The 18,228-nt window shown below is 49.5% G+C and overlaps 1 protein-coding gene across 1 annotated transcript in view; it reads left to right on the top strand.

Moving 5' to 3' along the window:
* The window catches only part of ZFHX3 (zinc finger homeobox 3), a 221,710-nt gene that overhangs the window by 115,109 nt on the left and 88,373 nt on the right, over positions 1–18,228 (top strand). Inside the window, exon 4 of the mRNA XM_049786326.1 lies at positions 15,135–15,366. Coding sequence (XP_049642283.1) covers positions 15,135–15,366 — 232 coding nt within the window. The remainder of the gene's footprint in view (positions 1–15,134; positions 15,367–18,228) is intronic.

Genomic DNA, 18,228 nt, shown 5'->3' on the forward strand with positions numbered 1-18,228 from the left:
ACGAGGCCACCTGATCATCTTCCCCTGCTTCACAGGTTCCCCTTTTGTATGGGGGACCCGGATGTTACAAGCCCAGATGTTTGTAACTTGTGACTTCACCCCTACTCTATCTTTACAGATTGTTGTGAATGATGGGCAGGGCAGGCCAGGCCATTACAGCCTGCTGGTTACCCTGATTCCTCAAAACCCAATAAACAATGAAGTGGGAAATCAGTATCTCCACTATGTCCTTCCTCCTTTTGGTCTGATGAACTAAGATGAACACCAGTGATTGGACTCTGAGCCCTGCAATGGGTGCTAGAAGGGAAAGGGGGGACTTTGTACAGAGCTCACATAGATTTCAGACACAGCTTACCTGAGGTTCCCTGAACGCTGTCAGGCTTCCAACTTTGGTATAGGTTCATTTTATTATTTCTCTATTATTTTGGTCATTTGGTCATTGAGGGCCACACCTGGCTCCATGCTCAGGGGTTATTTCTGGAGGTGCTGATGGGGAGTTGAGGAGCAGGAGGCAACAGGAATGGGAGCCAGGGCTCTTTGCATGTGAAGTGTCTGGATCCCTCTGAGCTCCCTCTGGACCCTACAGTCTTCCCTGAGATGCTCCAGTGAAGAATCCACGGAGAGTAGAATCCTCCCACTCATCGACAGAGACCCTCATTACTGTCTTTCCAACTGTGTCTGTGCTGCCCACTGGGGCTGCTATCCATCTTCCCTCTGTTCCCCACAGTTCTCATGGAACATTTGAACTCAAGCAGGTGGATGGAGCCCTTTGGAATTAGTACAGGGCTGGGTTCCTGCAGACTGGAGGGGTTCCTTATTTATTTGCTTACTACACACTTTTTTTTTTTTTTTGGGGCCACACCCGGCGGTGCTCAGGGGTTACTCCTGGCTGTCTGCTCAGAAATAGTTCCTGGCAGGCACGGGGGACCATATGGGACACCGGGATTTGAACCAACCACCTTTGGTCCTGGATCGGCTGCTTGCAAGGCAAACGCCGCTGTGCTATCTCTCCGGGCCCACTACACACTTTTTTGCAAAAAGAAAAAAATAATCAGGAGTCCTGGAAAAATTCCTCCCTTCCCCCCTTCTTTCTTATTTTTGGCAGAGGGGTTGGGTTTGGGCCACACCCACTGGTGCTAAGAGCTTAACCTGGCTCTGCACTCCATGATCACACCTAGGCAGGGCTTGGGGACCGTATGTGGTGCTGGGGAATCGTGATCAACAAGTTTCACCTCCTGGGGGAAACCCGAGCCTGGCACGGCTGTGAAACTCCTCATCCACTGGACCCGGACTTGTGCTCACGCGTGGCTGGCTCCAAGGTCAGCACCTACTCTATTTGCTACCTCCAGGAGACGCCTCTGGAGGTATTGGGGTGGGGGGTAGTGACATCCCATGTCGCAACACCTTGAACAGACCCTTGCAGATATTGTTAGTGTCCCCTTGCCCTGCCAGGCACACTCTGGGGTGAGCACACAATGTTGCTCTTTCCTTCTTAGCGCCTATCACCTTGGCTTACTCATGTCAGCCTCGCTTCTGGGGAGGGGTGGGTGAGATGCAGAACCTGCACAGAGGGCCCTGGCCACGAGCTCCCCAGAATCTAAAGCCCAAGTGATGACAAGGGTCCAAGTCACCTATGGGCGGGGATTCCTGCTGACTCCCAGTGGGAAACAGACGTTCCTCTTGAGACCAAGTTTGGGGGATCAGCTCTTCACAAGTACTGACAAGTCAGAAGACACTGTACTTCACAGAGCATGATGCTTGCCTGTGCCTTCCTCATACATTGAACGATTGGCAAAATTTTCTCCCGTTTTCCTACCATTGTCTGCCCCCTCATGCTCTGGGGGAGTATCCAGCCATTGTTGTTATTGTCTTACTTTTATCCCTTTAATTTTTTTAATTATTTGGGGGGACACACCCAGCGGTGTTCAGAAGTTACTCCTGCTCTGCTCTCAGAAATCGCTCCTGGTAGGCTTGGGGTCTATAGGGGAAGCTGGGGATCAAACCCGGTTTGGCTGTGTGCGAGGCAAATGCCCTCCCTGCTGTGCTCTTGCTTCATTTCCTTCCCTTTATTTTTTATTTTTTGGAGGATTTGGGGTCATCCCTAGCAGTGCTCAAGGCTCTGTGCTCCAGAAGTGGTCCCTTATGGTGCTCAGGGGATTTTAGACAGAGACTAAAGAGGATTGAACTGGGGTCTGCCACATGGTAGGCAAGTGTTTTAACTATGATCCAAGGTACTGCTTTGATTTTTGTTCTGTTTGAAATCGTGCGCGCACGTGTGTGTGTGTGTGTGTGTGTGTGTGTGTGTGTGTGTGTGTGTGTGTGTGTGTGTTTAAGTGTAATTGGAACAAGCACTGCCTGTCCCCACATATCCTGTTCACCGCTGCTGCCAGGCTGAGCCGAGCAGTTGTGACATAGACCATATGGGCTCCATGCTGACAATATTGACTGTCCCTGTATTTACAGAGCAAACTGGCCGGCCTCCAGCTTACATAGCAGAAACACATTTGTCTTCCAAGACACTGTAGTTTTATTAATTCTGAGGACACAGAAAAGAGGGATGGCATTCATTTTACCCAGACTATGCCTAAAAATGCCCCATGGATACTGGAGTATAGCAGGTAGGGTGAGGTGACATAAATTCAATCCCCAGCACCATGTGCTATCTGCACCACCAGGAATGACCTATTAGCATAGAGCCAGGAGAAAGCCCTGAGCATCGCCAGGTATGTTCCACCCAACCCCAAATACTTAAATGACCCAACTGTCAGTTTGGTTGGCTCTGGCTTATTTCTGGGATCTTAGAATCTGTGGAACTAGGTGACACTGGTTTTTATTATGGTTACTGACCCTGCCTCCATCTGCCTCTGGCTGGGTAGATTGAATTGTCTTGCCCGTTTCTATGGCACATCAGTGGGTATGTCTGGCCTTCAATGTGGCTGAAATGCTTTTTCCGCTGAGCTTTGGGCATTAGGCATGAGAGCTCAGCCCAAAGACAAAGCTGCCCCCCACCTCCACCATTCCTGCTCTTCCTTCCAGGCACCCTCCCTGCTTCCAGAGAAGGGTGGAAGGTGGTCAGGCCTTGGATGGTATGTGTCAGTAACTGGCTGGAGTGCAGCATGTGTTGGGAGCTATGGAGAGGGAACATGGTATTCAAGTCAGGGAACTTTCTTCAAGTAGAGGGGTTTTGCAAATAAGGCTTTTTAAGAGGTGTTTCCTATCTCAGACAACTGTGGGTAGAGGGGTACTGTGCTGGCCACAGCGTTAAGTCTTGGCCACTAAAAATGCTTAGCCTTTGGCTTTAGCCACACCCCACAATGCCCAGGGTGTCCTTCTGGCTCTGCACTCAGGATCACTCTTAATAGGTCTCCCTGCACCAGCTACAGTGCTGGGGATCGAACCCAAGTCAACCAGATGCCTCAACCCCTAGAATCTTTCCCTAGCACTAAGAGAGTTTTAGTACTTGGTTGACAGAAAACAATAATATTCACTGGGAGGCTCTCAGTGAACCTGCCTTTGAGTGACTCGTGAACACAAAACCAAGAGTGGTTCCTGAGCCATTATGTGTGCAGCCCCACCCCCACCCCAATGATATATCTCCCTTCCACTGGGGGGTTGGACAGTGGGTTCAAGAGGGGACAGTGGGTTGGCTGCTGCTGGCTTGTGGAGGGGCATAGTCTGGAATGGGGGCAGGACTGGCCTTCTTTGCCCAGTGGGAAGTTCCTTATCTTCTTGCCCAGCCCCCAGAGTTGCAAAAGAGCTGAAGGTGGAAGAGGGAGCATGCTCCTTGAGTGCATTATGTGCTCCCAGCTGGGAGCTGAGGGTTCAGGGCTCTGCATTAGGATCCCTAACGTGTGTATTTTGTGGGAGCAGTGGACCCCCGCAGCCTCTGCCTTCTTGTATCTGCATGTCACCCTTGTCTGCTGGCCCTGCTAATGGAACTAAATTCTGTGCCTGGCTCTCTCTGAGGAGGGTCTGTGGGTGCTGCCCGTATCTCTCACAACTCCTGTTGTACCCTGACTACTTCCATCCCAACACACACAACTGGGGCTGAGTGGGGAATGTTCCGTCTCTGACTTCCATGCTGTTTGTCCAGACTTTTTTTTTTTTTTTAATTATTTGGGGTGGGGGGTTTGGGCCACACCCCGTGGTGCTCAGGAGTTACTCCTGGCTCTGTACTCAGAAATCACCCCTGGTGATTCTGACCCAGAAGGACCCCCTGGCCACCTCTCTGGGCTGCTATCTTCCTCTCCTCATGTCTGTCCTTCAGGGGACCATATGGGATGCAGCGGATCAAACCCTGGGTCAGCTGCATGCCAGTCAAATGCCCTACTGCTGTGCTATTGCTCTGGCCCCATCTGTCCAGGCACTTTGCAAATGTCCCAAACTCCAATTGTGCTGTTGGTGGTGGGTTTAGTAGGGAAGGGCTGGGAGAGAAGTGTGTCTGTGACCAGCCCATGTGGACACCAGCTTCATGGTCCGCTCAGGGCACATTTGGGCTGTCACAGAAGGGAGAAGGAGATCTGCTTTATCACTAATAACAGTCTTTTATTTATTTTCTATGGGAAAGGTGAGTCACACCCTTCATGGCTTGGTGGTCCTCAGGGGACCCTTATGGTACTAGGATTTGAACTTGGTCAGCCAAGTGCCCTGTACTATCTCTGTCTCCCTAAAAACTGCCTTTCAAAGCAATGAAGTTTTTGTTGTCTTATTATACTTCAGGTTCTTATAATAGCATCCAAGTTTATGGTCTGAGTGTACAAAATCATTGTACCCAACCCACCAATACCAATATGCCCAGTGTTCTGCCCAGAGTGTGGTATGGTGTGTGCTTACCTCCCTCATCTCCCCAGGATTTCTTTTAGCGCCCCCAAGCTTGTTCTTAGTTCAACCCCTTGGAGCAGGGGGCTAGTGGTCTCAGAGAAACCCACCCTCCTTGCATCCAGACTTCAGTGAAAAGTGGATTTTAGGTCCCAGCTGGATGCCAAACTGGTTCTGGCCCAGAAAGATCCCCTGGCCACCTCTCTTGGACAGCTGCCTGCTTGCCTGCCCCCATGAAGCTACTCTGCCTAACTCAGCCTCCAGAACTGCCATTCAGTCAGCACATTCTATACCCCAAGAGCTGGTTCAAGTTCCCTTGCTGGCTGTACCCCTCTGAGTTTCTGCAGGGTTTGCTGGGGGTTGGCAACCCTGGGGAAGGTGCACATTCTGAAAGCCCCTGCTTATACTGGGCAGCCCCTGGAAAGAGGGGTTTCTGTGTCCTGGGGACCTCATGTGGCCCTTTCTCAGGCCCATCTGCAGTATATATTCCTCTTGAGGCTCTCATCCCAGCCCAGGACTGACTGAAGTTATCTGAGAAACCAACCCTAGTTGTTGGTTGCAGGATACAACGTCCTCCAGCTGAGGTGCTGAGGCCCCTCAAAGTGACATACTCTTCTGTTGTTACCACCTCCTCCCCATCCCTTTTCCTCTGGAAATGGGCTTGAGGAAATATGGGTGTTCAGAGCTGACCCCTGGAGACGATCCAGCTGTGGACGGTGCTCCGGGCCCAGCCCTCAGGCCCATTGGAATGATGAATTGATGCCCCCCACTCAGCGTGGACAATTAAGGCAAGCAGGAGAAGGAGGGAAAAGTCTTCAGTTAGACCTAATTTGGCACCATATTGTTTTCTGTTAATCTATTTTGTTTTCTGTCCGTCTGTCCCCAGGGGATGGGTGCCTTGCTGCTTGCTGAAGCATGCATAACTAATGTCCTCATTAGGGGGCTGATCTGTTTATCAGGGCCATGTGAGGAAGCGGGCCTGCCAAACCCAGACCCAGGCCAGGGGCCCTTCCCTCCCTCTGGGCTTTAGCCCCACCTCATTAAGCTGGTCCAGGCTATTGATTGGGAGCCTGTGTTTGGAAGAGTCTTACTTACTCCATGCATTATCTTGACAGATTGATCAGACCTGATTGAGAACCTCTTAAAGGAACGAACAGCTGTAATGGGAAAGTTGGACTCTGTCATCCGTTAGGATGATACGGGGAGCAAGAAGAACAAGGCTGACATCTTGGAGCAATTGTATTTACAATTAACATGGCTGAAAACGATTGCCTCTATTGATCCCCCCTTCCTGCAATTACAGCCCCATTGTTTACATTCCAGCACTTCAGTTATAAAAAGGAAATTCAATAATTATTGCATTATTTAAAGTTAAAGTGCCACAGAGTTTGCTGGCTACGCTTGCTGGTTGATTTAACGTTCAGTAAAATCCATGCTGAGCTCTCCATCTTGAGGCCGAACGATATCGGCTTTTAATGAGACTTAAAAAGAAGGGAGGGTGCGGGGGGGGGGGGCAGAGGAGAGCCGATCACTGGGTGTTTGTTGGGGTTAATTATGAGGGGCGCCCAAAAGTAGAGCCGAGGAACAGACCACACCATCCTTTGCAGACCATCACCTCCCACCTCCGTCCTGTCCCTGTCTCCCCATGGCCATCCGGATTTTGCCCTCTGCTTCTGGCTCATGTGGCCCGTCTTCTTCCATCCCTTCTTTCCTCTCCTTTCACCCTAACACTCAGTCCTCGGGAGAAAGGGGGCTCCTTTACGTCCACTGGAAGGAACTACTGGCATTGGGTGTTTGTGGAAGGGCGTTTCTCAATTTGGCCTTTCAGGGGTAAAGGAGGCACCCAGGTTTCACCCATCTCCCCAGGAAGAAGCTGGGCTGCCCTTCTCTGCCAGGCTGCCTGTTTCCTCTTGTTCATCACCCAGGTGATGACTGTGTCTGTCAACAGATCATGGGGCTCAACTCAAGAGGCCACCCCAAAAGGTGGTCAGGACGGCCTAGTCTGTGTTCAGGGCCTTTGTGGCTGGAAAGCCCTATTTGGTGGCCAGACTTGATTTTGACCTTGACATCTGGACAGATGGGGTGCCCAGCCATGTGCTCAGAGGTTTTAGAGTGCAGGTGTGGTAGAGGGGAGAGAAGGAGATGAAAGGTGCTGCCAATTCATTCGAGTGAAGTGTTTGGAGCTGCTGCCATTCATTGTGGAGGAGGAGAGTTCACTCAGGTAAAGGACTAGCCCGGCAGAATCTTGACTATGGGAAAGGTGCCAGTTTGTAGGCCTTGGGAAATTCCCTCCTGCCAGCAGTCCATCTCTTAGTGTTCTTAGTCTCTTCCCTGGCCTGTGGCCCTGTCCCCTTTTTCTCCTAGTGATGATCAAGAATTCAGGTTTTCAGGCCCTACCCTGGAGCAGGGAGCGGAAGACCCTTGGGGGGAGGGCCTGACCTCCATGTTGTGTGTGGCCTCCCAGGTTCCTCCTAGTTGTCCACTCTGGTTAGAGATGCACAAGCTAGATTGCTGTTTGTGTGATTGACAGCTGCCCCAAAGCCAGGAAGCCTTGTCTGGACCTGGAGCATTGCCTAGTTGATCTCTCAGCTTACAGGTGTTTCTCATGGCTCTTTCACATAGCCCTGGAGGAAGACAGGCCATAAACATCTCCCTGTGAGGGCTATTCCATTGCCGGGGTGCATGTCTTTTTGGCTATGGGGACCATCTTGGGAGTGGAGAAGGGCTTAAGTAGAGCCTTGGACAGAGGTTGGAGCTGCATGGGGCCTTGTCAGCTGGTCCTTTCCAGGACGGTTAGCAGACTCGGGACGCAACCTGGCTTCAGAGTTTCTTTGTATGGCCACCCGATGCTCTTCATTGGGCAGCATCACCTGGCTCTGGGATGTAGTGCTGGGACCAGGACCTAGGTTTGGAGCTCGGATCCTGGCTGACCTGCATGTTCTGTCCCTTAGTTGGGGCTCATCAGTGAAGATGAAATAAAAGTGGGAGCACCTCCAGGCGCTTGGGGAGATAGTTCAAGGCTGGGGTGTGTGGCTGGTAGGCACAGGCCCCTTGGTTCAGTCCCTGCCATTGTATGACCTCTGGTTTCACCCTCCCTCCTGCTGGGCCTGAGCATCCCCACAGTTCTGGGTGTGAGACAGTTCTGGGTGTGAGTACTGAACTTGGCCCTGAGAGCCAAGCTGAGTTCCACTGCCAGCCCCAGTCCTGCTTGGGAAATCGTCTTCAAAAGAAATGGGGGAGGGGGAAAGTTAAATTCCTCTTATACAGACTTAGCTCTGAGTCTCACTTTCCCTTCTCGCTTATCCTTTATTCCATTTTTGTCAACCAGAGGCTCATCTTTGGGCTGATGACTATGGGCGATGGTGCCAGGAGACTTGGGTCATGCGGAGGGAGATTCAGTCTGTAGCTGTCCCAAGTCCTAGAGTTTAATTTGGGAAATATTGATGCCAACCTTGTCTGTTACTAGGAATGCACTAGCTACTCTTCAGACTCTTTAGTGGATGCTTGAGGCCACTGACTCTTCCCAGTGGTGCTGAGGGCCTGGCCCTATGTCAGTATTACCGTGTGGGTCACTGTCGGCATGCCATCCCACGCATCTCTAAACCAGACCAGCACAGGACTGCGGTTTCCACCAGGCGAGTTGTGCCCAGCATTGTTGGCAGCTATAGGACGTGGTGTGAGAGAGAACTGGAGAGGGAAGGAGGTGGGTCCTTGGGGGTACACCCAAGGACATCCACCTAGGATAATGGGGGCAGGAGTGCATTTCCCCCACCTCACCCCCAAGGGTTTAACGCTAACCCCTGTGGTCTTTTGCCCCTGGATATAGACCTTAAAGGTCCAGTGCTCAAGCAGCTCAGGCATGCCAGGGAGGAAGTGCCAGGCACCATTGAGTGCTTCACCACTAAGCTGTCTCTCAGGCCCCCGCAAAACAGCCTCATAGCTAATGAAGGGAGAGTCCTACTTGCTGGGTCTCATGCTAAGGACAGTCCACACAATGCCAGCCCATGGGGCCCACCTCTGTGGGTACAGAGACTGGTTCTACTATTGTGGAAGTTGACCTGATGGCCTCTTTCTGTCAGAACTGGGATGCCCCATTTTTTCTGGAGTTTTCCTTGGGTGCAGAAGGGGTAAAGTGTGAAGGCAGCAATGTTCCAGCCAGCCTGACAATGGGTGTCTTTTTAGAGAGTATACAAAGCCACAATTAGGGCTGGAGCAATGGCACATCAGGGAAGGTTGCTTATCTTGCTTGCTTCCGACCTGGGTTTGATTCCTAGAATCCCTTTTTATTTGGTTTTTTTTATTTGGTTAGCTTTTTATTTGGTCTTCAGCGGTTATTTCTGGCTCTGCACTCAGGAACTTCTGGCAGTCCTGGGGATTAACCCCAGCTTGACCACATGCAAGGCAAGCACCCTCACTATGCTATTGCTCTGTGCATGCCCCCCCCCCCCCATCCCATATTGTTCCCCAACTACCACCAGATGTGATTCCTGAGTGCAGAGCCAGGAGTAATCCCTGAACCTTCACCGGCTATGGTTCCAAAACAATCAAAAAGAGAACCTTTGGTTTGTGACAGCTTAAGTCTTTCTTTGCTTCTTGAATTTTCTGGGGTTTTGCAAGGGGTTCCTTGCACAGTAAGGAAAGGATACTCTGCCAGGAAGGGACTGCCCAGAAAGCTCAGACCTGAAGGAACACCAGTATTCTAGGGCATTCTAGGGCATGAGTAGCCTGGCCTACAAACCAGAAAATAGGTCAGAATAGAGCCTATGGATGGATTGATCTCTGGGATTTTTTTCCTTAGCTTCTTTTTGCCTTCTCTTAGAATTTAGGGCTGAGGCTTCATTGCCTGGTTCTGTGTGTTCGGCTCCCTGAGTAAACAGGACCAAGTTCGCATGTGCTGAAGAGCAGGAGCAGGTGAAAAGCCAACGAGAAACAGAAAGACACGCATCTATTTAGGTCGACCTTTGGGAAGCCAAAGAATGCGGCATTAAATTTAGAATCGTAGCACAACCTCTGATTAAAAAATTAAAACTCCGTAACACAACCTCTGATTAAAAAATTAGCCGCCCACGGCCCTGCTGAATTCCACCTGAAGCGCATTTCTATTTTCACACCTTCAAGGTGACTGCTGAAGACCTGGTGGCGCTGGGCCAGACGGAGACGCTGGGCAGACCTCTCCTGTCTAGGTGTCCACTCTGGGCTGGCCCTAGTTTTCTGGTTTTTTTCTCCCCTGACAAGGAGACCTTGAGTGAAGTGATTCTTATGACCCCTCTGAGATTCGGGGTCCTGCAAGACAGATGCCAATCACTGCCTTACCCTTTGAGCTCTGGAGAGTGTTATTTTTGTCTTTTGTTTTTTGTTTTTGTTTTGTTTTGGGTTGAGTTCAGGTTTGCCTCAAACCTGCAGCAATCTGGGGGCTACATGGGATGCCACTGATTTAATCTGGGTCAGCGGTGTGCAAGGCAAGCACTCTACCCACTGGGCTATTGCTTCAGCCCTGCCTGGAGCTTTGGTAGGTGTTGCATTAGTGACTATGCAGTACTGGTATTGGGTGCTCCACTTAGACACCCCACTTAGACCTGCTACTTAGACCTTATTTAGGTGGTTGTGGGGGTGTTGACTGGAAGGACATATACACTGGGATTGTGAAATGTATGTCAATGGATTTGTGAATTGTGTAAACTGGGTTTATTGAACTGTGTGTAAATTGAGATTGTGATTCGTGTGCAATCTGACTTTAAAATGTGTGTGTGTGTGTGTATACCGAGATTGTGGAGTGTAAACAATCACAGTGTAAACTGTGATTGTAAAGTGTGTGCAAACTGGGTTTGTGAAGTGTGAGCATATAAACTGGGATTTTGAACTCTGTGTGTGAGAGAGAATGTACTTGGCCCCTTTCTACTTTAAAGGGGCGGCCCTGACAAAACCTGATCAATATTTTGCATTCCATGCATGAAGGACCAGATGTTAGAAGTTTCCTGTTGTTGGGGCGGCGGGGGAGGGCAGCCGGGGCCCCTCCAGATTTATAGAAATCAATGTGCTCTGACAGAAGTTGGTTAGTTTTCCTGGGAAACAAGTAACAGGAACAGGTTTTTTTGATTTTCGCGATGAATTATTTTCTAACAAGAGCTTCTCTTTCCATCTCTTTGACTTTGAGTAGTCGGCTGGGGCTGAACGCACTGCACATACTAATGGGGCCTCAGCCTCTGGGCCGTTTTTTCATTATTCATTGAGGCAACCTTCACCCATTATAGGGGGTGCCCAGGATGGTGGCCAGGGTACACACTTGTTCAGATCACAACAGGGGACATAGGACGCACAGCCACCTGCAGCCAAGTGGTCTGAGACTTATTGTAAGGAGATGGGATAAGCTTGTAAAGCTAGAAAGTTCCTACAGTTAAAGTAATAGTACAACATCTCATGCACCAACAACCCAGTTTCCTGAGCCCCGAGTCAGGAATTAGCACTGCAGGATGTGGCCCCAAACAAAAACCATAAAAGAAAAAAGAAAGAAAATAAAAGGAAAGTTCTAGGAAATGGGAGGAGGTGACCAGGTCATTGATAAATTCAGTAAGCCCAGGCGCTTTCCTTCTGCCAGGCCCTTCTTCCACTTGAGTCAGAGCCCAAGTGGCAGGTATCAAGAATGGCCCACCTCAGTGTGTACCTTAAGCTGGTGTTTGGCAGATTAGGCTGTCCTGGGACCCTTCTGCATGCACTAATGTGACAGGCTGGATATCCACTTCCTTCTTCTAGGTCACTGTGCTTGTTCCCTGGCAACCAGGGAACAACCTATGGCCAAGTATAAAAGTTGTTTCAGTAGAAATGATTTCACGTTGATAGTTCTTACTTACTTTTTGATGGAGTTTCTAAATGAACCTCAGGAGGCCTTGGGGGGATTCTCAATTGGATCTGGCATTTCAGTAGACAGATCCTGAGGATGGGGTGCTAGGAATCGCACGTGGGTACTTGGGTCAACCATGGAGGGCTGTAGATCATGCATTGCCAGGGATCTGACCAAGCATGCACCTTGACTCCTGAACTCTCTAGCTACAGGGTTGAACTTTTTAAACCCAGTAGATAATATTAGGGAACAGAAAAGAAGGCGTCAGGTGTGACAAGACATTGCAGAGCAGGGTACTGGCAGGAGCACGAGAAATTTGAAGTGTCCTTGGCCGACACTTGTCCCAGTCCCAGTCAATCCATCATTCTGGACTGGCTGCTGGTTAGCTCCTGCATTGCTCATTTGTGGGGAGAAAGCCAGTACTCCCGATGGAGGTTTTCGCTGAAAGCCAGAGTACCTTCTCACAATGGCATTCAGGCCAGAGGTGTGCTCTGCTCCTATCCCCTTGGTACATCCTCCAAGTTCCCTCTTTCACCCCTTTTGTTCTCTTGATATTGAGCCTTAGAGAGGTTCTCCATCTGTGCAGACATACGTGTGTGTGTGTGTGTGTGTGTGTGTGTGTGTGTGTGGGGTCTGGTGCCCTGCAGTCAATTACAATCAAACCAGAACCAAGCCCTGCCCATTGGGCACTACTGACAGGTATCTGTTGGAAATAGTTTTGCTTGCATGACTCTTCCCCCTAATCCTTCCCCTTAGTGGCCTTTGCATTCAGGGGTCACCCACATGGCTGCCACAGTCCCTGATGATCACAGGCATGTGGGGATGAAACTGGGGCCTCTGCCCACACTGCTTTACCATGGAGTCACGTCCCACCTTTCTGAAGGGAGCGAAGGGGAGGCTTGGAGCAGGAGTCAAAGGAAAATGGGAAAACGCACAACCAAGTTAGGATCTCCTTCCTCAGAGTCCTGTGTGGGCAGAAGGGGGTTCAGGGTGGACCTAGGTGAAGCACTTCCTGCCCAGTGAGGAGAGCAGCCCCTCAAGCAGCAGCAGCCCCTTTATTAATGAGAGTCCCGCTGGGACAGTGCCTCGGTGGGTTCTTGATCTGTTACAGCGAATTTAATTAAATACTTTGTGATCCCAGTGGAAGGGATTCTAATTAGCTGGGTCCAAAGCACATTATTCTCCCTACTTCGCCGACTGAAAACATCTTCTTTCCTCCACAGGGACATGCATGTCCTGGGCTGGTTGTCCCCCTCCATGTCCTTTCAAACACACACACACACACACACACACACACACACACACACACACACACACACACACACACACACACACACACACACACACACACACACACACACACACCCCAGCTGCTTCTTAGATTCAGGGGACAGGAAAGGAGGTTGACAGGGCTGTGGGGTGAGGCTGGTTGACTGGGCTATTTTGGCATCATCCTTCACTTCAGGATTCCATGGAGTCAAAACCCCACGGTCCTGTATGTTCCCCTGGTTGCTCTGGGTAGTTTGAGACATGTCCAGTGGGGAAGCACCCACATTGTGAACTTCGGACCTGACCCAGGTTGGCAACAGGAACCTGGGGGAGGGAGTTGGGCAGAGCCTCTATGAGCAGGAGTTTCCTAAACTATAACAAGTATATTTTAGATTTATTAATTTATTAGGTATATTCTGGATTAATTAAATCATCTGTTATGTTCTGGATGCATTCATTCAGCATGTGATTCTGGACTCATTCACTCATTGGGTGTATTCTGGATTTATTCATTTATTGGGTATATTATGGATCTTTATTGGGTATATTCTGGATCCATTTTTTATCAGGTGTAGTCTGGATCCGTTCACTCATGGAGTGTATTCTGGATTCATTCCGTAGGTGGGTGTATTCTAGATCTGTTCATTCATCAGATGTATTCCAAATTCATTCATTCACCCATCACACAGGCACAGGTGCAGATTTGGAAGGTGAGTTGAAGTGCGAGTGCTAAAGTAGCCTCGGGAATCCAATTCCAGCAATTTGCGAGTCTAAGTGTGTCAGGCCAACATGGTTCTCTTTTCTGGTCTTTTCTCCATCATGTGAGCTGTGCATCTCATTTCCCTTTATTTATTTATTTATTTATTTATTTATTTATTTATTTATTAATTATTATTTTTGGTTTTTGGGCCACACCCGGCAGTGCTCAGGGGTTACTCCTGGCTGTCTGCTCAGAAATAGCTCCTGGCAGGCACGGGGGACCATATGGGACACCGGGATTCGAACCAACCACCTTTGGTTCTGGATCGGCTGCTTGCGAGGCAAATGCCGTGTGCTATCTCTCCGGGCCCTCATTTCCCTTTTTTAAGGGGACTTGGGGGTTTGGTCACTCATGGTAATGCTGAGGGTTTACCTTTGGTTCTATGCTCAGGGATCACTCCTGACAAGGCTCAAAGGACCATGTGTGGTGTTGGAGATCAAACCCGGGTTGGCTGCATGCAAGGCAAGTGCTATACTCATGGTACTAACTCTGGTTCACCACCATGCACCCATGGAACTTTATTGACTTGTCTGGAAGACTGCTGAGAAGGACTGGAGCACAAGCTTTAATTGGCAGGAACCACTGGCTATTGATGCCTAATACTACCTGGTCTTCTCTCACCAGAGTGGTATCCACAAAAGAAACAGAAACTTGATGGACAAAAATGAGCTGCAGGCTGATCCCTGCTATCAGGAAAGTAGGCATTTTGGGGTGGGAATACTCAGTGTATGATGATAGAACCAGTGACTTCAGGGGAGGAGATGCTGGGCCACCTAGGGACATAGTTCTTGGTTTTTTTATACCTTGGTTTTATGGCCAGGACATAATTCTGTGTCTGGGTTCTATGGCTGAGAGATCTGTGTCAGGCTCTGTGACTGTTCTGTGCCTGCATTCTGTGACTGAACTCCTTGACTGAATTCTGTGGCCAAGCTCTGTGGCTGGGTTTATGTTGGGTTCCCAGGTTCCGTGGCCAGTTGATGATGCTGGGTTCTATGACTGGGTTCCATGGCTGAGTTCTTTGGCCAGACTTGGTGACTGGATTCTGTATTTGGGTTCTACGGCTGGGCTCTGTGGTTTGGTTCTTTTTTATTTTTATTTTTATTTTTGGTTATTGGGTCACACCCGGCAGTACTCAGGGGTTACTCCTGACACTACGCTCAGAAATTACTCCTGGCAAGCTCGGGGACCATATGGGGTGCCAGGATTTGAACCACCATCGTTCTGCATGCAAAGCAAATGCCTTACCTCCATACTATCTCTTCGGCCCCAGTGTGGCTGGATTCTGAGACCAGACTTGGTGACTGGGTACATGTTCGGTTCTCAGGTTTTGTGGCTGAGCACTGTGGCTGGGTTCTATGGGCAGGGTCTGCTCTCAGCCTCAGTGGCTGGGCCCCGTGGCCAGGTTCTTTGGCTTACTCGAGTCCTATGTCTCTCCTTGGTCCCCCACAGCACCTGCAGCAGCACGAGAGCGGAGTGGAGGGCGAGAGCTGCTACTACCACTGCGTCTTGTGCAACTACTCCACCAAGGCCAAGCTCAACCTCATCCAGCACGTACGCTCCATGAAGCACCAGCGCAGCGAGAGCCTGCGCAAGTTACAGCGGCTGCAGAAGGGCCTGCCCGAGGAAGATGAGGACCTGGGCCAGATCTTCACCATCCGCCGGTGTCCCTCCACAGACCCAGGTGAGCTGCCCGGCAGGCTCGGGGAGGTGGTCAACAGTTCCGAAGGAGCCTCCCCATCCTTAGTACATGAAGGACCTCTTTGAGGCCTGTCCTGTAGCTGTGTTGCATAGCTACATCTGTTTTATAAGATCAAAAAAAAAAAAATTTAAAGACCTGTGATTTACAAAGTCATTGATAGTTGGGTTTTTAGTCACGTGGTTTTTGAACACCAACCCCACCACCAGTGTCCACTTCCCTCACCAGTGTTTCTGGACTCAGTCATTCCCCAACCAACCCCCTGAAAAGCACTTTACAAAGTTGGATGGTCGTAGGTTCAACCTCATGTTTTCAGTGCTGCCGAGTCTGTCTTCCAGATCTGTTGCTGTACCATGCTCATGTGTCTCTGGTAGACCTGAGGTCCCTACCTTGTTTCTTCATTGCTTCACCCTTCGATTTCTTTCCTTCTCTGTCTTTTCCCCTAAACTCTGGAGTCAGGGGTAATCTAAGCATCCCCTTTTACTACATTACATTTCCTACTACAGTTATTCCTACTCCCAAATCAGCGATCTCATCCTATGTTTTTGAAAAATTTAGCATTGCTATTTTGGTGACCTCAGACTCTGCCCTATCTGTGGATCAGCAGATGGTTTCCTAGGGATCTTTCAGGGGAGTCTTGTTCCTTCTCCCCATCACCCCTTACTCCCCCTACCCTGCTATCCTCTTGTCCATGCTCACTTGCTCTGTGCTCCTACTTTTCTCTATTGCTCCCTCTGTCTTCCTGGACTCTCAATCTGATGGAGTATCAGTACCCCCACCTTCACCCCTTCCTCTCCCCTTCTCGCAACCTAGAGGCACGGCATAGGACACTTTCTGCAAAGGTACTGAAGTAGGCCCCCAGCCAGGAGTGGCTCGGGTGGTAGTCCATATGCCTCACAGGTGAGCCCCAAGTTCAGTCGCTAGTACCATATGACTTCATCCCCAGGAAGCTTTGCTCAATTCTGGACCTGGTGGCCCTTGAACATTATTAGGTTGTCATTGCAGGGCACAGCATTGCTGGGAATGGCCTGACACACCAGACAGAGAGACAAACAGAGACACACACACACACACACACACACACACACACACACACACACACACTTAAATTAAGCACAACACATGCACTTAAGAAGTCATGACCCAGAACCTCTGAATTCTTCTGTCATTCCAGCCATACTGTCGCTCAATTTCTAGCCACTCCTCAGTTTCTAACACCCCTCCGAGCTGTTTCTACCCAAGATTCCACCAATGGCAGCCCTTGGACTTGACTTTCCCAGATCCATGTTCCTGCTGTTTCTCTATTTTTTAGCTATAGAGACCCTGAAACAATTCTCTGGTTCCTTCTTGAAGGGCTTGTAGGACCCATTATTCCTTCCTCATCCTTCTCCACTTTGTTCTGTTCCACTTGGCTCAGGGTACCCATCCTGACTCCTGTGAGGGATATCCTGGGCAGCCTTGCTGGATGCCCTTAGTCGTCTCCCCTGAGGAAAGTCATTTCCCTCTGGACTCCTGTCATTTCTGGTCATGCTGTCCAGTGACCTGCTGATCTGGGCTTTTTTGTTCCTGTCCTCCTCCCCATTCCCCTTCCCACCAGTGACCCTCCCATAGTAAGTGACTAAGCTGTCATTTGGCTTAATGTCATCATCCTCAAATTCCATATTTTTTTATTTGTATTTGGGCCACACTCAGCATACTCATGGCTTATCCCTGGCTCTACACTGATGAATCACTTTTGGTGGTGCTCTGGGGACCATATGGAATGCCAGGGATCAAACCTAGGTTGGCTGTGTCAAGGCAAATAATACTCTCCCCATGCTATTTCTCTGGCTCCAAAATATCATAATATTATAGTCTTCAGGGGCTGAAAAGCTCTAGAAACTGTGCTATGATATGTGGTATGTGCCCTGTTTCTCCCTTCCCCATGCCCAGAGCAGTAGCTTCTGGCTTCGATTCTTTTTTTTTTTTTTTTTTTTGGTTTTTGGCTTCAATTCTTACTGTATACTTTATTCCCTGTTTCCCCATGTCATTTGACCATAGTGTCTTGATTTTTTTTTTCTTCTAAAGTTTTAGATATTCTCTCTTCTTGGTTTTCTAGATACAGATTTCACTAGTAAACTATTCCATATGCTGCATCCCTACAGACACCCCTTTTTCCACACACACTCACCATATACTCCATACCCCACACCCTCTTGTACCCCCTTCCCCTTGCCCCCCTGCATACTCTGCCTTCCCCTCCCGCCATCTTTCATTATGATTAAATAATAATTTGGGGCAATATTAATATTCAGTGTTTTCATTATCCTAACTCTATAAATATTAATCACAGCTGAGCCATGTAGAGTTTTATAATTTCATTTACCATCTTGTACAACTTTTTGTTTTCCCTGGTTTTCGAGGTACCCATGATTAATTCATGACCAGCCCTCTGTAGAGTAGCTGTCCAGGCACCTTGGGGGGGGGCTGTCTTGTGGTTAGTCATTCTCCCCCACCCAGTGCAGCTCTTTGCTGCCCCCAGCCTGTCTGTGACCCTGTGTCCTTTTTTCTGTGTAAACAAAATTAGATTTCCAGGCACCAGGATGAGGAGGTGACTTCACTGTCACAACTGGAAGGGTACTGAAAAGGTAGGGTGGCCAGACCTCTCAATGGTTGGTGGCCAGGAGTTATTACTTCTGGACCTCTAGGGTATTGCTTCCAACTAGGTTCTTAGGAGAGCCAGTGCCCCTCCCAGTGATTCTCGGCCCACCAACCAGTGGTTGACAAGAGGTCCAAGGGTGTGATTCCCAGAAACCCTGCAGCAATGGGTGTTACCCAGGAGACCCCAGTGAGCTTGGGGTTTCCCCA

The sequence above is a fragment of the Suncus etruscus genome, chromosome 14 (assembly GCF_024139225.1).
Source record: "Suncus etruscus isolate mSunEtr1 chromosome 14, mSunEtr1.pri.cur, whole genome shotgun sequence".
In the NCBI taxonomy this organism is placed as follows: domain Eukaryota; kingdom Metazoa; phylum Chordata; class Mammalia; order Eulipotyphla; family Soricidae; genus Suncus; species Suncus etruscus.